General features: G+C 39.6%; 1 protein-coding gene across 3 annotated transcripts in view; it reads left to right on the top strand.

The window, feature by feature from the left end:
- Positions 1–274: 274 nt before the first annotated feature.
- Positions 275–23,451, top strand: part of LOC142471198 (mucin-3A-like) — an 86,159-nt gene continuing 62,982 nt past the window's right edge. The window contains exons 1-3 of one of the 3 annotated variants that reach the window (XM_075577984.1): positions 275–370; positions 1,415–1,506; positions 9,912–23,303. In XM_075577984.1, the coding sequence (XP_075434099.1) occupies positions 1,443–1,506; positions 9,912–23,303 (13,456 nt within the window). In that variant the 5' untranslated portion in view covers positions 275–370; positions 1,415–1,442. Of the gene's footprint in view, positions 371–1,414; positions 1,507–3,259; positions 3,330–9,911; positions 23,304–23,451 lie in introns of those variants that run through there. The other 2 variants (XM_075577985.1, XM_075577986.1) reach the window with 2 other exon arrangements.

Below are 23,451 nucleotides of genomic sequence, written 5' to 3'. Positions count from 1 at the left end.
TGTAGTCCAAAACTGTATACATTCCCTCTGTGTACAAATTATCCTTCTGTACAAATTCTCCCTTTGTATAATATCTCCCTCTGTATAAAATTATCCTTCTCTATCAATTCTCCCTCTGCATAAATGTTTATAATAAACAAACTTAGCCTCAAATAAAGTTGCAAACAGCTGGCAGAAAGCCCATTTTAATTACTTTTGGACCGATGAACCTTGTTATAAACAGGGAGATAAGAGAGAAGTTGAGGGGTGTGTATGTTCTGTGTCCAGCATCTGCCCACAAAACTTGCCCACACCTACATTTCTTTGGGAGAGAAAGGAGTCTGAGAATGGGATCCGGAGAAGTATTTTAATTCCCAGGATTCTCTCTCAGGTAAGATCAGAAGCAACTGTCATTATATTCAATTATTCCTCTTTATGAATTCTTCCCAACAGAATAAATTCCTCTAACGTTTTCTTTGTTTAAAATTGTAATCCCCTTCTTTAAGTTCCTCCTGTATTAAGTATCCCTCTTTATAAATTCCCCCACTGTATAAATTCTCCATTTGTATAAATTCTCCATTTGTATAAATTCCCCCACTGTATAAATTCTCCCTCTCTATAAATGTTCCCTCTGTATACATTCGACCTCTTTATAATTTCCACCTCTGTATAAATTCTTCTACTGTATAAATTCCTCCTCAGTATAAATTCTCCCCCTGTGTAAAGTCTCTCTGTATAAATTCCCCCCCTTTATAAATTCCTCCTCTGTATAAATTCTCCCTCTCTATCAATTTTCCCTGTGTATAATTATCCCTGTCTATGTATTCACCCTCTGTACCAAATTCTCCCTTTGTATAAACTCTACCTCTGTATAAATTCTCCATCTTTATAAATTCCCTCACTGTATAAATTCTCCCTTTGTATAAACTCTACCTATGTATAAATTCTCTCTCTTTATAAATTCCCTCACTGTATAAATTCTCCCTTTGAATAAATCCCCCATCTGTATAATTCTCCCTTTTTATAAATTCTCCCTCTCTATAAATTCCCCCTCTGTATAAATTCTCCCTCTGCATAAATTCTCCTATATAAATTCTCCCTCTACATAAATTCCCCCTCTATATAAATTCTAACCTCTATATAAATTCTCTCTATATATAAATTCTCCCTCTATATAAATTCTCCCTCTGTATAAATTCTCCCTCCATATAAATTCTCCCTCTATATAAATTCCCCCTCTGTATAAATTCTCCCTCTGTATAAATTCTCCCTCTATATAAATTGTCCCTCTATATAAATTCTCCCTCTGTATAAATTCTCCCTCTGTATAAATTCTCCCTCTATATTATATACTGTATATTCTCTCCCTATAGGAATTGTTCCCCAGTATATATTCTCTTCTGTATATATTCACCCCGTGGCTTCTTTTCTTTAGGATATCACAGGTAACCCAAAGAAGCAAAATGAGGATTGTATTAATTTGCTATCTTCTCCTCTCACACTCCGTGCTTCCATTGTCTGCATCTGGTAAGTAATGTTATCTATCCATCTATCCATCTATCCATCTATACATCTATCCACCTATCCACCTATCCACTTATCCATTTATCCACCTATCCACCTATCCATTGTTCCACTTATCCACTTATCCACTTATCCACATATCCACTTATCCACTTATCCATCTATCCATCTATCCATCTATCCATCTATCCATCTATCCATCTATCCATCCATCCATCCATCCATCCATCCATCTATCCATCTATCCATCCATCCATCCATCTATCCATCTATCCATCTATCCATCCATCCATCCATCCATCCATCCATCCATCTATCCATCTATCCATCTATCCATCTATCCATCTATCTTTCCATCTATCCATCTATCCATCTATGTTATATCATCTATCATCTATCATCTATCATCTATCATCTATCATCAATCAATCTATCCACTTGTTTATTCCTGTATATATCTGTACCTTTCTATCTCTATATATCTTCTCCTCTTGTACCATGTAACCACTCCCTATAACACCTCCTATTGCCCTTTGTAAACACTGCCTATAACCCCTCCTATTACTACATATAACAGCCCCCTATAACTCCTCCTTTTACTCCAAGTAACCTCTCCCTATAACTCCTATTGCCCCATATATCGCTCCCTATAACTCCTCCTATTGCTCCATATAGCCTCTCCCTATAACTCACACGTTTGCACCATATAACCCCTCCCTGTAACTCCTCCTATTGCTCCATATACTACTTCCTATAACTCCTCCTTTGGCCCCAAATAACCACTACTTCTAACTCCTCCTATTGTTCCATATAGTGTAACTACTCCCTATAACTCATCCTATTGCCCCATATAACCCCCTCCTTATATCTCCTCCTGTACTCCATATACTGTATTGGTTAAAGAGAGGTGTTCCCTCCAAAGAAAGAGGGAAGAAGAAGACCTCCTAGACTGCACCACAGATAAACATGAATGAGTAACAGATGGCGAGATGTGACAGGGATATAGCCCATTGAGAGGGCCTAGTTAGCCAAAGTGTCAATCAATGGGTTTTATGGGCAAAACTATTTAGTTAAGCTACCTAATGGTGATAGACACACTCCCTGGATACTTCCAATCCTCATCGTTTATCAGTTAAGCAACTGGGTGAGTTACTAATGGTCAGGTTAAGATTTCAGACCAGTCATATTAATACTGAACCGTAATCCAGACCACAACATGCACATCTTCAGACACAGTGTTATTCACACTTAGCGTCAAAGTACACTGGCCGGCCCAATTATCTACACACCCAGCCATCTATCACTCATGGGCTGGCAAGCTGTCACTGATCTGGATGCATTTGTAAGCCACTATTAGCACTAGCTGAGGATCCACCACTGCCAGAGTGGCTTTTTCATCTAGACCTCAGGCTCTAGGTACAAACTCACAGCTGTACTACCAATAAAGTATTATACTGGTACAGCTATCTCTCCTACGAGGGTAGCTTATTGGTACGACTTATACTCTGTATCCGATTGGTTTCTTTTATATTTCGCTGTCATTTTGGCTCATTATTTGAGTCTCCCCTATACTTGGACTCTTTAGCGTTCTATTTTATTTGAGTAATACTCCAATTAAAGTGTTTTAAATTATTCACTCCTCACCACTCACATGCCACTGAACCTATTGTTCTCCACTGTGTTATCATGTACCTGTGATCACATAGTGACTGAGTGCTCTCCCTTTGGGGTTCTGTTTCTTTATGTTCCTATTCAGTAACTAATGATCCTGGTACCTTGTGGGAAACTGCCGCAGATGATATTGCTCAATACATGCAGAGGTAGAGGTGAGGAAACAGGTCACCGACATTCGTAATGCCCTCGGTCCCACTCAGTCTCCGAGCGATTCCCCACACCTGTCGAGGAACTTGTTTAATGTGCAAGGGGTCCAGGGACACGATTCTTGCTGCCGTTTCCCACAAAGTACGAGAATCATTACTCAACGATAGAGGACTGGAACTATTCAGGAAGTGTGTCTATCCACATTAGGCATCGTATCTAAATTGTTTTAACCATAAACCCCATTGGTTGTCATTGGGACTGCCTAGGCCTTCTCAATTGGGGTCTGGATAGCCACAATCAATGGTACAGTAAGCAGTATAAAGTATATTGAAGTACAGTTTACTGTTAGTACTTATAAACTTCGTACTTGCTAGAATGAGAAGGATTGAAAATGCCGCTCAGTGCACATCTTGCCACATGTATGTGCACTTGGAGCAGCTGTTCCAAGGAGCATACCGCTGTGAGAGGTGTGAGCGGGTGGTCTCTTTAGAGTCAGAGATTGCTGATCTCAAGAGGCAACTTGTAATATTGAGGGACATTGGCAATCTTGAGTGGGGTTTACAGCTCACTGAGCAGGCCCTTGCTTCGGCTAGTGGTGCAGATGGTGGTGCTGTTAGTGGGGAGCAGGTAGGTAGCTGGGTAACAGTTAGAAGGGGAAGCAGGGGCAATAGGAAGAGGCAGGCCAGTTCTGAGCTGATTCATCCCAATAGATTTGCCATGTTGAGTGAACATATTGGGATTGTCAGGGCAGAAATGGCAAGGCTGGGGGAGACTGATTCCTCTAGCAGCCAGGGGAATGTTAAAATTGTTGGAGGAGATTTTAAACTAGGATTGAGGGGGGAGGGGAATGAAACAGATAACGAATTAAGTAGAATAGATGAGGAAACAAGGGGTTATGGGGGTAGAATAGGGGCAAGTGCAAGTTTGACAAGCAGTGAGACACCATAGTAAATACAGATAATACTAGAAAACTTCTAAAGACTAAACCAAGTGGGCGCAGAAAGGAAGGAGCAGATAAGATAATAGTACAGGCTGAAAAACTTAAATGCATGCTTGCTAATGCAAGAAGCCTGACAGATAAACTGGGGGAGCTTGAATTAATAGCTGCAAGGGAGCAGTATGATATCATCGGCATTACTGAAACATGGTGGGATGAAACTCATGACTGGACAGTTAATTTAGAGAGTATTTCCCTTTTTCTGAAGGATCGAGAAAATAGAAGAGGAGGTGGAGTATGTTTATATGTTAAACCAGATCTAAAACCTATTATAAGGGAAGAGGTTTATGAAGGGAATGCTGAAAATGTAGAAACCTTGTGGATTGAAATTAGCAGTGGAGGTAAAAGTATAAAGAAAATGTTTGTAGGGATATGCTATAAACCATCAAATATCTGTGAGATTGAGGAAGCTAAAATACTTTTGCAAATGGAGAAGGCATCAAAACTGGGTCATGTTTGCATAATGGGTGATTTTAATTATCCAGACATAGACTGGGGCAATGAGATTAGCATTACAACAAAAGGAAGCAGGTTATTGGGGGTGCTTAAAGACAATTATATGACCCAAATTATTGAGGAACCAACCAGGAGAGGGGCAATACTGGATTTGGTAATATCAAACAATGTAGAAGTAATAGCAAATATTAAAGTCCTGGAACATTTGGGTAACAGTGATCATAACATGTAACATGATTATTTCATTTGAAATAAATGATCAAAAAACAGATTACTTGGGTTCAACAAAGACCTTAAACTTTAGAAAGGCAGATTTTAATAAACTGAGGACTAATCTACAAAATAATACACTGGGATGATGTTTTTGCAGGGAAAAATGTAGACGATAAATGCGCAGTCTTTAAAACATTGTTAGAAAAAGCACACTCATCAGTGTATACCCTTGGATAATAAGTATAAAAGAAATAAGAAAACAAATGTGGCTAAATAAACAGGTAGGGGAGGAAATGGACAAGAAGAGGAAGGCGTTTAGATTCTTTAAGTCACAAGGGACGGAGACATCTTATCAGAATTATAAGGAATGCACCAAAAATTCGAAAAGGCAATCAAATTAGCAAAAGTGGATAATGAAAAAAGGATTGCAATAGAAAGTAAGGTCAACCCTAAAAAGTTCTTTAAAATGAGAAAAGAAAATATATGACCCTTTCAGTGTGAGATGGGTAGGCAGATTATTGGAGATAAGGAAAATGCAGAGGTATTAAACACTTTCTTTGCCTATGTGTTTACTATGGAAGAAGTAATTTCAATTGTAGTGCCGCAGGAGGAAGCCACAACCTCAATATTAATGAACAATTGGTTAACTGAGGATGAAGCTCATAGGCAGCTTGCAAAAATTAAAGTAAATAAGGTACCTGGCCCCGATGGCATATATCCAAGAGTTCTCAAGGAGTTAAGCTCAGTACTAGCCAAACCATTACTTTTAATATTCAAGGACTCCATTTCCACAGGCTCAGTACCACAAGATTGGCGTAAAGCAGATGAGGTGCCTATATTTAAAAAGGGAGCTAGATTACAACTGGGGAATTACAGACCTGTAAGCCTGACTTCAGTAGTGGGGAAACTACTTGAAGGTTTAATACGGGATAATATTCAGGAATACCTAATAGAAAGCAAAATTATTAGTAATTGTCAGCATGGATTTATGAAGGATAGATCATGCCAAACTAACCTTATTTGTTTCTTTGAGGAGGTAAGTAGGAATTTAGATCAGGGTAATGCAGTTGATGTGGTCTATTTAGATTTTGCAAAGGCTTTTGATACGGTTCCACACAAGAGGTTGGTGTACAAAATAAACAAATTGGACTCAGTAATAATATATGCACCTGGATTGAAAACTGGTCGAAGGATAGACAACAGAGGGTTGTCATAAATGGAACTTTTTCAGGTTGGGCTAAAGTCGTGAGTGGAGTATCTCAGGGATCAGTACTGGGACCCCTGCTTTCTAACTTGTTTATTAATGACCTTGATGTTGGGATCGAGAGCAAAGTCTCCATCTTTGCTGATGATACTAAATTGTGTAAGGTAGTACAATCAGAGCAGGATATAATTTCTCTCCAGAAGGAGTAGGAGAGACTGGGCACTTGGGCAGGTAAATGGCAGATGAGGTTTAATACCGATAAATGTCAGGTTATGGGGGAATCCTTGATGGAGAAGGATTTAGGAGTGCTTGTAGACAGCAGGCTTAGCAATAGTTCCCAAATTCAGGCAGTAGCTGAAAAGGCAAACAAGATCTTATCTTGCATTAAACGGGCAATGAATGGCAGGGAAGTAAACATTATTATGCCTCTTTACAAAGCATTAGTAAAACCACACCTTGAATATGGAGTACAATTTTGGGCACCCCTCCTTAGAAAATATATTATGGAACTAGAGATTGTGCAAAGAAGAGCCACCAAATTAATAAAGGGGATGGACAATCTAATTTATGAGGAGAGGCTAGCTAAATTAGATTTATTTACATTAGAAAAGAGGCATCTAAGAGGGGATATGATAACTATATACAAATATATTCGGGGACAGTACAGGGAGCTTTCAAAATTACTATTCATCCCACGGGCAGTACAAAGGACTCGGGGCCATCCCTTAAGGTTGGAGGAAAGGAGATTTTACCAGCAACAAAGGAAAGGTTTCTTTACAGTAACGGCAGTTAAAATGTGGAATTCATTACCCCTGGAGACTGTGATGGCAGATACAATAGACTTGTTCAAAAAATGGTTGGACGTCTTTTTAGAAAGGAAAGGTATACAGGGATATACCAAATAAGTATACATGGGAAGAATGTTGATCCAGGGAATAATCCAATTGCCAATTATTGGAGTCAGGAAGGAATTTATTTTTCCCCTTATGAGATATCATTGGATGATATGACACTGGGGTTTTTTGTTTGCCTTCCGCTGGATCAATAAGGATGTATAGATATAGGATAAAGTATCTGTTGTCTAAATTTAGCATAGGTTGAACTTGATGGACGTACGTCTTTTTTCAAACTCATCTACTCATAACTATGTAACATCCACTTACAACAGTGGTAGTAATTTTTAAGCTGAATAATACATCTATAGTATACAATAATTCGCAATGTATCTCGTAAAGCACTTATAATCTATGGTGGGGCATAAACAGGGGGATGCACTGGAAGGGGGACAAGTTAAGGATGGACCAGGTGAGAGAGAGGGGGAAAAACAGGGGAATTAGGGGGGCAACGTTTCGGGGCTCCTAGCCCCTTCTTCTGGCCCGTTCCCTAAGATCAATCAGATCCTAGTACTTCCCTTACCCCTGTAAAAACAGGTGCTCCCACACACACAACAAGATATTTGGACTACCTAGAATAATGAGTAAAGGCTATAAAAATGGCTAGTGGATAAGTATCCCACATTGGGGTAAAAAACACAATAATACCACAGCAACTAATCTAATAGAGAACCACTACTAGCCCAAATACAGGCAGTCCTAGATAATGCAGCAAAATCCTCTATGCACTGATCCTTCTTTACGTAATCAAGGAGTATACAGAACAAAAATCAAACCAACTGGTGTAATGATCTGCAGGACGCCCCCTGCAGATCATTACACCCGTTGGTGTGATTTTTGTTCTGTATACTCCCTGATACTCCATAGATTATATGTGCTTTATGAGATACGATGCAAAGTATTGAATACTATAGCTGTATTATTCGGCTTTGAAATTACTATCATTCCTATATGTGGATGTTTGCTTCATATTATATTTGATATACCAATAAAATCAAATTTTATTGACAATTGTTGTTGCAATTGTATTCATATTTTGAGTGCTGGAAACTCCCCCAGTGCTATTTATTGTAACTTTGGAGGGAATTAGCGTGTTCCCGTGCACCATATTCTCATCAAGTTTTTCTCTATACTCCATTCAGGTGCTGCTAAAAACAGTATACTTTATATCAAATCCAGTATTGCCCCTCTCCTGGTTGGTTCCTCAATACTTTGGGTCATGTTACTGTCTTTTAGCACCCCCAAAAACCTGTTTCCTTTTTTTGTAATGCTAATCTCATTGCCCCAGTCTATGTCTGGATACTTAGAATCACCCATTATGCAAACATGACCCAGTTTTGATGCCTTCTCCATTTGCAAAAGTATTTTAGCTTCCTCAATCTCACAGATATTTGGTGGTTTATAGCATATTCCCACAAACATTTTCTTTATACTTTTACTTCCACTGCTAATTTCTATCCACAAAGTCTCTACATTTTCATCATCCCTTGATAGACATCATCCCTTATAATAGGTTTTAGATCCGGTTTAACATTTAAACATACTCCACCTCCACTTCTATTTGCTCGATCCTTCCGAAAAAGGGAATAACCCTCTAAATGAACTGCCCAGTCATGAGTTTCATCCCACCGTGTCTCAGTAATGCCTATGATATCATACTGCTCCCTTGCAGCTATTAATTCAATCTCCCCCATTTTATCTGTCAGGCTTCTTGCATTAGCAAGCATGCATTTACTATTTATTTTCAGCCTGTACTATTATCTTATCTGCTCTTGCCTTTCAACGCCAATTGGGTTTAGTCTTTAGAAGTTTTCTAGTATTATCTGTATTTATTATGGGTGTCTCCCTGCTTGCCAAACTTCAAATTGCCCCCATTCTACCTCCATGACCCTTTGCTATTTCCCCAAGCCCATCTATTATATTTAGTTCGGTATCTGTTTCTTGTCCCTCCCCCTCCATCCTAGTTTAAAATCTCCACCAACCTTTTTAACATTCTCCCCCCTAGCACAGAAGACCCCTCTTAATTGAGGTTGCTTGAAGAGCAGTGAGTAGTTCTTCACTTCTTCTTAATAGCTTTTTTCTTCTCTTCTTCATCCAGGATGTTGCCTCGTCATCTCCTGGCCTTCTGCGATGTCCCAGGCCTTATATAAGGCATGTGATGTCACAGAAGACTAGTCACATGGTACGCAACCAATTCTATTGACTTTTGAATGAAAATGACCTCTCAAGCAAAAATTAGGTAATAACAAGATACATGAACCAATCCCATATTAACTCAACTTTAACAGAGTTTGATGTATCCAGACCTTTATCTCCTCCTAGTACTCCATATAACCACTCAATTAAACTCATCTCTATATCTTTTCTATTGCGCCACTAAAGTGCTGGCTAAAACCACTCCCATTAACTCCTCCTATTACTCCATATAACTGCTCCCTCTAACTCCTCCTATTGTTCCATATAACCGCTCATTTTCTTTATGGAACTGCTTACCATAACTCCTCCTATTGTTTCATAAAACTATTACTCCATATAACCACTCCCCAAAACTTACCTCTGTAACTCCTCCAATTGCTTCCTATAACTGTTCCCTATACACTGTCCCTAACCATTCTGTACAACTCCTCTTACTCCTCCATATACAGTAACTTCTCCCTATATCTCCTCCAATACCTCCATATAACTAGTTTATATAACTCCTCCTTATCTAGCTTCACATAACTGCTCCCTATCATTCCACCTATTGCTCCATGTAAACCATTTTACTTCCTCCTATTCATCAGTCCATAGGAGAACCATAAATTCCATTTGCGTTGTCCTCTAGATTACACATGGATAAGAAGGAGTGAAAGCCAGCGGATCCTGGCTCTAGAAGAAGTGCAGCCAAACTATCTTCTAGACAGAGATAATACTCTAGTAGAGATGAACAACATGATTATGAGGAGTAGAGATGAGACTCTAGAAGATGTAATCTTTCCTAAATTCCGACACCATGAGCTAGAAACTTGCCCACCCTGTACCACCATGTACACAGTGTCTGTGACAGTGACTACACCTAGAAGCAGTGGCAGTACAACAACAACAACATGGAAAACCACAATGTCCACCACACCATGGGTAACCACATCAGAAACCATGACAATGAGACCCACAACTGTAGTAACGACTGCGACCACAACTGAAACACTGATGCCAGCCACTACTGTGATAACTACTCCAGCCACATCTCAGACAATTACAAAAACGACAACTGAAACAACTCCACAAACTGCAACGATACCAAGTACAACTGAGTCAACAACACCAACAACAACTGTAACAATGATACAAAGCACAACTGAGGCAACTGCAGCAAAAACAACTGTAAGCACTACACAAACTACAACTTTAACAACCCCACAAACTAGAACTGAGGATAGTATGACAGCAACTGCAACAAAGTTAACTACACCAACTAAAGCTGTAACAACAATACCAACTACAACTGAGACAATAACACCAAGTACAATTGTAACAAGGACACCAACCATAACTGAGATATCAAAATCAACCACAAGTGGGAAAAATACAACAACAGCGACAAATATACCAACTACACCTGAAACCACTATACCAACCACAACTGAGACAAATACACCAGTTACAACGGTGACCACAACTAACACAATATCAACAACCACAACTGAGACAACAACATTAACCACAACAGAAAAAACTATACCAGTGACAACTATACCAACTACAACTGTTACAACAACTGAGACAACACCACCAACTACAACTGTAATACCAACACCAACTACAACTGTTACAACAACTGAGACAACAACAACAACTACAACTGTAATACCAACACCAACTACACATGAGACAACAGCACCAACCACAACTGTAACAAATACACCAACCACAACTGTAACAACTACACCTATCACAACTGTAACAAATACACCAACCACAACTGTAACAACTACACCATCCACAACTGTAACAACAACTGAGACAACAACACCAACTACAACTGTAATACCAACACCAACTACACATGAGACAACAGCACCAACCACAACTGTAACAAATACACCAACCATAACTGTAACAACTACACCATCCACAACTGTAACAACTACACCTATCACAACTGTAACAAATACACCAACCACAACTGTAACAACTACACCATCCACAACTGTAACAACAACTGAGACAACCACACCAACTACAACTGTAATACCAACACCAACTACACATGAGACAACAGCACCAACCACAACTGTAACAAATACACCAACCATAACTGTAACAACTACACCAAGCACAACTGTAACAACTACACCTACCACAGCTGTAACAAATACACCAACAACAACTGTAACAACTACACCATTCACAACTGTAACAACAACTGAGACAACAACACCAACTACAACTGTAACACCAACACCAACTACACATGAGACAACAGCACCAACCACAACTGTAACAAATACACCAACCACAACTGTAACAACTACACCTACCACAACTGAGACAACTACACCAACTACACCTGATACAACTACACCATCCATAACTCAGACAAAAACACCAAGAACAACTCAGAAAACGACACTAGCTACAACTGAGAAAACTACACCATCCACAACTGAGAAAACTACACCCACCACAACTGCAACAACTATACCAACTACAACTGTAACTACACCTGAGACAACTACACCAGCTACAACTGAGAAAATTACACCTGAGACAACTACACCATCCACAACTCAGACAAAAACACCAAAAACAACTCAGACAACTACACCAGCTACAACTGAGAAAACTACACCAACCACAACTGAGACAACTACACTAACCACAACAAAGACAACTATACCAACTACAACTATAACAACAACTGAGGAAACTACACCAACTACAAGTATAACCACGACTAAGACAGCATCACCAACTATAACTGAAACGAGTACACAAACTACATCAGAGACAATAACACCAACTACAACTGGGAGAACTACACCAACCACAACTGAGACAAGTTCACAGAGAACAACTTACACAATGACACCAACTACAACTGAGATAATTACATCAACCACAATTGAGATAATTAAACCAACCACAACAGAGACACATACACCAACAACAACTGTAACAACTACACCAACAACAACTGAGACAACAACAGCAACTAAAACTATAACCACTACACCACCAACAACTGAGATAACAACACCTAGCACAACTGAAATAACTAAGACAACCACAACTGAGACAACAACACCATCTACAACTGTAACAATCCCACCAAATACATCTGAGACAACAACACTAACCACAACTGTGACAACTACACCAACCACAACAGTGACAAAGACACCATCTACAACTGTAACAATGCCACCAACTACAACTGAGACAACTACATCAACTACACCTGAGACAACTATTCCAATTACAACTGTAACAACAACTGAGAAAACAACACCAACTACAACTGTAATACCAACACCAACTGCAATTGTTACAACAACTGAGACAACAACAACAACTACAACTGTAATACCAACACCAACTACACATGAGACAACAGCACCAACCACAGCTGTAACAAATACACCAACCACAATTGTAACAACTACACCATCCACAACTGTAACAAGTACACCTATCACAACTGTAACAAATACACCAACCACAACTGTAACAACTACACCATCCACAACTGTAACAACAACTGAGACAACCACACCAACTACAACTGTAATACCAAAACCAACTACACATGAGACAACAGCACCAACCACAACTGTAACAAATACACCAACCATAACTGTAACAACTACACCAAGCACAACTGTAACAACTACACCTACCACAGCTGTAACAAATACACCAACAACAACTGTAACAACTACACCATTCACAACTGTAACAACAACTGAGACAACAACACCAACTACAACTGTAACACCAACACCAACTACACATGAGACAACAGCACCAACCACAACTGTAACAAATACACCAACCACAACTGTAACAACTACACCTACCACAACTGAGACAACTACACCAACTACACCTGATACAACTACACCATCCATAACTCAGACAAAAACACCAAGAACAACTCAGAAAACGACACTAGCTACAACTGAGAAAACTACACCATCCACAACTGAGAAAACTACACCCACCACAACTGCAACAACTATACCAACTACAACTGTAACTACACCTGAGACAACTACACCAGCTACAACTGAGAAAATTACACCTGAGACAACTACACCATCCACAACTCAGACAAAAACACCAAAAACAACTCAGACAACTACACCAGCTACAACTGAGAAAACTACACCAACCACAACTGAGACAACTACACTAACCACAACAAAGACAACTATACCAACTACAACTATAACAACAACTGAGGAAACTACACCAACTACAAGTATAACCACGACTAAGACAGCATCACCAACTATAACTGAAACGAGTACACAAACTACATCAGAGACAATAACACCAACTACAACTGGGAGAACTACACCAACCACAACTGAGACAAGTTCACAGAGAACAACTTACACAATGACACCAACTACAACTGAGATAATTACATCAACCACAATTGAGATAATTAAACCAACCACAACAGAGACACATACACCAACAACAACTGTAACAACTACACCAACAACAACTGAGACAACAACAGCAACTAAAACTATAACCACTACACCACCAACAACTGAGATAACAACACCTAGCACAACTGAAATAACTAAGACAACCACAACTGAGACAACAACACCATCTACAACTGTAACAATCCTACCAAATACATCTGAGACAACAACACTAACCACAACTGTGACAACTACACCAACCACAACAGTGACAAAGACACCATCTACAACTGTAACAATGCCACCAACTACAACTGAGACAACTACATCAACTACACCTGAGACAACTATTCCAATTACAACTGTAACAACAACTGAGAAAACAACACCAACTACAACTGTAATACCAACACCAACTGCAATTGTTACAACAACTGAGACAACAACAACAACTACAACTGTAATACCAACACCAACTACACATGAGACAACAGCACCAACCACAGCTGTAACAAATACACCAACCACAATTGTAACAACTACACCATCCACAACTGTAACAAGTACACCTATCACAACTGTAACAAATACACCAACCACAACTGTAACAACTACACCATCCACAACTGTAACAACAACTGAGACAACCACACCAACTACAACTGTAATACCAACACCAACTACACATGAGACAACAGCACCAACCACAACTGTAACAAATACACCAACCATAACTGTAACAACTACACCAAGCACAACTGTAACAACTACACCTACCACAGCTGTAACAAGTACACCTATCACAACTGTAACAAATACACCAACAACAACTGAGACAACAATAGCAACTACAACTCTAACAACTACACCACCAACAACTGAGATAACAACACCTAGCACAACTGAAATAACTAAGACAACCACAACTGAGACAACAACACCATCTACAACTGTAACAATCCCACCAAATACATCTGAGACAACAACACTAACCACAACTGTGACAACTACACCAACCACAACAGTGACAAAGACACCATCTACAACTGTAACAATGCCACCAACTACAACTGAGACAACTACATCAACTACACCTGAGACAAGTACACCACTTACAACGGTAACCACAACAAAGATAATGACACCAGCCACAACTGACACAAATACATCAACTACAACAGCGACAACTATTCCAATTACAACTGTAACAACAACTGAGACAACAACACCAACTAAAACTGTAATACCAACACCAACTACAAATGAGACAACAGCACTAACCACAACTGTAACAAATACACCAACCATAACGGTAACAACTACACCAACCACAACTGTAACAACTACACCTACCACAAATGAGACAACTACACCAACTACACCTGAGACAACTACACCATCCATAACTCAGACAAAAACACCAAGAACAACTCAGAAAACGACACTAGATACAACTGAGAAAACTACACCATCCACAACTGAGAAAACTACACCCACCACAACTGCAACAACTATACCAACTACAACTGTAACTACACCTGAGACAACTACACCAACTACACCTGAGACAACTACACCATCCACAACTCAGACAAAAACACCAAAAACAACTCAGACAACTACACCAGCTACAACTGAGAAAACTACACCAACAACATCTGAGACAATAACACCAACAACAATTGCAAAAACGACATCAAACTCAACTGAGACAACTACATTAACTACACCTGAGATAACTACACCAACCACAACTGAGACAAGTACACAAGTTACAACTGTAACCACAACTAAGATAATATCCCCAACTGCAACTGAAAAACTGACACCAACCACAACTGAGACAACAACACCAACCACAACAAAGACAACCATACCAGCCACAACAAAGACAACTATACCAACTACAACTGTAACAACATCTGCGGCAACTACACCAACTATAAGTACAACCACAACTAAGACAACATCCTCATCTACAACTGAAACGAGCACACAAACTACATCTGAGACAATGACTCCTACCACAACTGAATTAACTAAGCCAACCACAACAGAGACAACAAAACTATCTCCAACTGTAACAATCCCACCAAATACAACTGAGACAACAACACCAACCACCACTGTAACAACCACATTAACCAAAACTGAGACAACTATACCAACTACAATTGTAACAAAAGCTGAGACAACTTTACCAACTACAACTGTAACTACACCTGAGACAACTACACCAGCTACACGTGGGACTATAACACCAGCTACAGCTGAGAAAACTACACCAACTATACCATCTGAGACAATAACACCAACAACAACTGCAAGAACTACACCTAACTCAACTGAGACAACTACATTAACTACACCTGAGATAACTACACCAACCACAACTGAGACAAGTACACCAGTTACAACTGCAACCACAACTAATACAATATCACCAACTACAACTGAAACAATGATGCAAACTACAACTGAAACAAAGACACCACCCACAACTGAAACAACCTTAACCACAACTAAGACAACGACACCAGCCACAACTGACACAAATACATCAACTACAATAGCAACAACTAAACCAACTGCAACTGTAACTGCAACTGAGACAACTACACCATCTACAACAGTAATATCGACACCAACTATAACTAAGACCTCTACGCTGACCACAACTGTAACAACTACACCAACCACAATGGAGACAAGTACATCAACAACAACTGAGAGAGCAACATTAACCACAATTGAGACAATAACACCCACCACAACTGAGACAACAACACTAACCACAACAAAGACAACTATTCCAACTACAACTATAACAACAACTAGGGAAACTATGCCAACTACAAGTGTAAGTACAACTAAGAGACCATCACCAACTACAACTGAAACAGATACACCAACCACAACTGAGATAATGACTCTAACCACAACTGGAATAACACCCACCACATCTGAGACAACGACACCATCTTCAACTGTAGTAACAGCACCAACCACAACTGAGACAAGTTCACAGAGAACAACTTACACAATGACACCAACTACAACTGAGATAATTACATCAACCACAACTGAGATAATTAAACCAACCACAACTGAGGCACATACACCAACAACAACTGTAACAACTACACCAACAACAACTGAGACAACAACAGCAACTACAACTCTAACAACTACACCACCAACAACTGAGATAACAACACCTAGCACAACTGAAATAACTAAGACAACCACAACTGAGACAACAACACCATCTACAACTGTAACAATCCCACCAAATACATCTGAGACAACAACACTAACCACAACTGTGACAACTACACCAACCACTACAGTGACAAAGACACCATCTACAACTGTAACAATGCCACCAACTACAACTGAGACAACTACATCAACTACACCTGAGACAACTACACCAGTTACAACTGTAGCAACAACTAAGACAATATCACCAACCACAACTGAGACAATGACATTAATCCCAACTAAGACAATGACACCAGCCACAACTGACACAAATACATCAACTACAACAGCGACAACTATACCAGTGACAACTATACCACCTACATCTATAACAACAACTAAGACAACAACACCAACTACAACTGTAATACCAACACCAACTACAAATGAGACATCAGCACCAACCACAACTGTAACAAATACACTAACCACAATTGTAACAACTACACCATCCACAACTGTAATAACTACACCTACCACAACTGAGACAACGACACCAACTACACCTGAGACAACTACATCATCCATAACTCAGACAAAAACACCAAGAACAACTCAGACAACAACACTAGCTACAACAGAGAAAACTACACCATCCACAACTGAGAAAACTATACCAGCCAAAGCTGAGAAAACAACACTAACCACAATTGAGACAACAACACCCACCACAACTGCAACAATTATACCAACTATAGCTGTAACTACACCTGAGACAACTACACCATCCACAACTCAGACAAAAACACCAAAAACAAATCAGACAACAACACTAGCTACAACTGAGAAAACTACACCATCCACAACTGAGAAAACTATACCAGCCAAAGCTGAGAAAACAACACTAACCACAATTGAGACAACAACACCCACCACAACTGCAACAATTATACCAACTATAGCTGTAACTAAACCTGAGACAACTACACCATCCACAACTCAGACAAAAACACCAAAAACAAATCAGACAACTACACCAGCTACAACTGAGACAACTACACCAACAACATCTGAGACAATAACACCAACAACAATTGCAAGAACGACATCAAACTCAACTGAGACAACTACATTAACTATACCTGAGATAACTACACCAACCACAACTGAGACAAGTACACAAGTTACAACTGTAACCACAACTAAGATAATATCCCCAACTACAACTGAAACAACGACGCAAACTACAACTGAAACAAAGACACCACCCACAACTGAAACAACATTAACCACAACTAAGACAATGACACCAGCCACAACTGACACAAATACATCAACTACAATAGCAACAACTAAACCAACTACAACTGTAACTGCAACTGAGACAACTACACCATCTACAACAGTAATATCGACACCAACTACAACTGAGACCTCAACGCTGACCACAACTGTAACAAATACACCAACCACAATGGAGACAAGTACATCAACAACAACTGAGATAGCAACACTAACCACAATTGAGACAATACCACCCACCACAACTGAGACAACAACACAAACCACAACAAAGACAACTATACCAACTACAACTATAACAACAACTAAGGAAACTATGCCAACCACAAGTGTAAGTACAACTAAGAGGACATCACCAACTACAACTGAAACGGGTACACAAACTACATCTGAGACAATTACACCAACTACAACTGAAAAAACTACACCAACCACAACTGAGATAATTAAACCAACCACAACTGAGACACATACACCAAGCACAACTGTAACAACTACACCAACAACAACTGAGACAACAACAGCAACTACAACTCTAACAACTACACCACCAACAACTGAGATAACAACACCTAGCACAACTGAAATAACTAAGACAACCACAACTGAGACAACAACACCATCTACAACTGTAACAATCCCACCAAATACATCTGAGACAACAACACTAACCACAACTGTGACAACTACACCAACCACTACAGTGACAAAGACACCATCTACAACTGTAACAATGCCACCAACTACAACTGAGACAACTACATCAACTACACCTGAGACAACTACACCAGTTACAACTGTAGCAACAACTAAGACAATATCACCAACCACAACTGAGACAATGACATTAATCCCAACTAAGACAATGACACCAGCCACAACTGACACAAATACATCAACTACAACAGCGACAACTATACCAGTGACAACTATACCACCTACATCTATAACAACAACTAAGACAACAACACCAACTACAACTGTAATACCAACACCAACTACAAATGAGACAACAGCACCAACCACAACTGTAACAAATACACTAACCACAATTGTAACAACTACACCATCCACAACTGTAATAACTACACCTACCACAACTGAGACAACGACACCAACTACACCTGAGACAACTACACCATCCATAACTCAGACAAAAACACCAAGAACAACTCAGACAACCACACTAGCTACAACTGAGAAAACTACACCATCCACAACTGAGAAAACTACACCAGCCAAAGCTGAGACAACAACACTAACCACAATTGAGACAACAACACCCACCAAAACTGCAACAATTATACCAACTATAGCTGTAACTACACCTGAGACAACTACACCATCCACAACTCAGACAAAAACACCAAAAACAACTCAGACAACTACACCAGCTACAACTGAGAAAACTACACCAACAACATCTGAGACAATAACACCAACAACAATTGCAAGAACGACATCAAACTCAACTGAGACAACTACATTAACTACACCTGAGATAACTACACCAACCACAACTGAGACAAGTACACAAGTTACAACTGTAACCACAACTAAGATAATATCCCCAACTACAACTGAAACAACGACGCAAACTACAACTGAAACAAAGACACCACCCACAACTGAAACAACATTAACCACAACTAAGACAATGACACCAGCCACAACTAACACAAATACATCAACTACAATAGCGACTACTAAACCAAATACAACTGTAACTGTAACTGAGACAACTACACCATATACAACAGTAATATCGACACCAACTACAACTGAGAACTCAACGCTGACCGCAACTGTAACAACTACACCAACCACAATGGAGACAAGTACATCAACAACAACTGAGACAGCAACACTAACCACAATTGAGACAATAACACCCACCACAACTGAGACAACAACACAAACCACAACAAAGACAACTATACCAACTACAACTATAACAATAACTGAGGAAACTATGCCAACTACAAGTGTAAGTACAACTAAGAGAACATCACCAACTACAACTGAAACAGGTACACAACCTACATCTGAGACAATTACACCAACTACAACTGAAAAAACTACACCAACCACAACTGAGATAATGACTCTAACCACAACTGGAATAACACTTACCACACCTGAGACAACAACACCATCTTCAACTGTAACAATTCCACCAACTATAACTGAGACAACAGTACCAACCACAACTGACACAACAACATTAACCAGCAGTAAGAAAACAACACAAGGCACAACTGACACAAATACATCAACTACATTAGTGACAACTAAACCAACTACAACTGTAACTGCAACTGAGGCAACTACACCATCTACAACTGTATTATCGACACCAACTACAGCTGAGACAAGTACACTGACAACAACTGTAACAACTACACCAACCACAACTAAGACAAGTACATCAACAACAACTGAGACAGCAACACCCACAACAACTGAGACAACAACACTAACCACAACAAAGACAACTATACCAACTACAACTATAACAACAACTGAGGAAACTACACCAACTACAACTGAAATGAGTACACAAACTACATCAGAGACAATGACTCCTACCACAACTGAGAGAACTATACCAACCACAAGTGAGACAAGTTCACAGAGAACAACTTACACAATGACACAAACTACAACTGAGATAATTACATCAACCACAATTGAGATAATTAAACCAACCACAACTGAGACACATACACCAACAACAACTGTAACAACTACACCAACAACAACTGAGACAACAACAGCAACTACAACTCTAACAACTACACCACCAACAACTGAGATAACAACACCTAGCACAACTGAAATAACTAAGATAACCACAACTGAGACAACAACACCATCTACAACTGTAACAATCCCACCAAATATATCTGAGACAACAACACTAACCACAACTGTGACAACTACACCAACCACAACAGTGACAAAGACACCATCTACAACTGTAACAATGCCACCAACTACAACTGAGACAACTACATCAACTACACCTGAGACAAGTACACCAGTTACAACGGTAACCACAAGTAAGACAATATCACCAACCACAACTGAGGCAACGACATTAATCCCAACTAAGACAATGACACCAGCCACAACTGACACAAATACATCAACTAGAACAGCGACAACTATACCAGTGACAACTATACCAACTACATCTGTAACAACAACTGAGACAACAACACCAACTACAACTGTAATACCAACACCAACTACAAATGAGACAACAGTACCAACCACAACTGTAACAAATACACCAACTACACCTGAGACAACTACACCATCCACAACTGTAACAACTCCACCTACCACAACTGAGACAATGACACCAACTACAACTGTTTTACCAACACCAACTACAAATGAGACAACTCCACCTACCACAACTGAGACAACTACACCAACTACACCTGAGACAACTACACCATCCATAACTCAGACAAAAACACCAAGTACAACTCAGACAACAACACTAGCTACAACTGAGAAAACTACACCAGCCACAGCTGAGACAACAACACTAACCACAATTGTGACAACAACACCCATCACAACTGCAACAATTATACAAACTACAACTGTAACTACACCTGAGACAACTACACCAGCTACATCTGAGAAAACTATACCATCCACAACTCAGACAAAAACACCAGCTACAACTGAGAAAACTACACCAACAACATCTGAGACAATAACACCAACAACAATTGCAAGAACGACATCAAACTCAACTGAGACAACTACATTAACTACACCTGAGATAAGTACACCAACCACAACTGAGACAAGTACACAAGTTACAACTGTAACCACAACTAAGATAATATCCCCAACTACAACTGAAACAATGACACCAACCACAACAGAGACAACAACACCAACCACAACAGAGACAACAACACCAACCACAACAAAGACAACCATACCAGCCACAACAAAGACAACTATACCAACTACAACTGTAACAACATCTGCGGCAACTACACCAACTATAAGTATAACCACAACAAAGACAACATCCTCATCTACAACTGAAACGAGTACACAAACTACATCTGAGACAATGACTCCTACCACAACTGAATTTACTAAGCCAACCACAACAGAGACAACAAAACCATCTCCAACTGTAACAATCCCACCAAATACAACTGAGACAACAACACCAACCACCACTGTAACAACTACATTAACCACAACTGAGACAACTATGTCAATTATAACAACCCCAATCACAACTCTAACAACAACACCAACTACACCTGAAACAACAACACCATCCACAGCTGAGACAAAAACACCAAGAACAACTGAGACAACTACATTAACCACAACTGAGAGAAAAACACCAACCACAATTGCGACAACTATACCAGTTACAACTGTAACAATGACTGAGGCAACTACACCAACTATAACTAAGACAAATACACCATCTACAACTGTAAATACACTAGAAACAACAACACCAACCACAACTGAGACAACACCCACCACAACTGGGACCATAACACTAACCACAATTAAGACAATGACACCAGTCACAACTGAGGCAAATACACCAACTACAACTGTGACAACTATAACAACTGCAACCAAAACAATGACACCATCTACAACTGTAATAACGACACCAACCACAACTGAGACAACTGAACGAACTAGACCTTTAACAACAACAACAATGCCCATTACATCCTCAACTTCTCAGTTGCCCACTTCCTCTGGGACATTGACCACTGGCACTACCTCTATTACCACGTCTTTAACAACCATTACTGAGAGCTGGGGGACACTCTCCACCACTCACTGGACCCTAACTCCCTGCACCCCATGTGTTTATGATGACATTAAATCTTCAACCATCAGCAGTACGGCTGGGGTGACAACTTCCAATGGTACCACCTGGTTTAGCACCGTCCACACCAGCTCTGCAATCCCCTCTATTCCTTTCACGACAGCCGTTTCCGGAATTGAGAGCCAGCTCACACGCTCCACTACTCCACCTCCAACCACGAAACCGACAGGTAAGAATATCACTCTTCACATGCTGTATCATATTATCTTAGGCTTTTATAATAATGCATTCTTTTATTACTACATAACCCATTTTGAAAATTGTGTTACCCTTTTGAGGCATATAAACAAATTGGGATCCCTATTTAAATGAATGTG

This window comes from Ascaphus truei, chromosome 20 (genome assembly GCF_040206685.1).
Source record: "Ascaphus truei isolate aAscTru1 chromosome 20, aAscTru1.hap1, whole genome shotgun sequence".
NCBI classification, from domain to species: Eukaryota; Metazoa; Chordata; class Amphibia; order Anura; family Ascaphidae; genus Ascaphus; species Ascaphus truei.
Note: the sequence above shows the minus strand (reverse complement) of the source record. Positions and strands in the feature narration are given on the sequence as shown.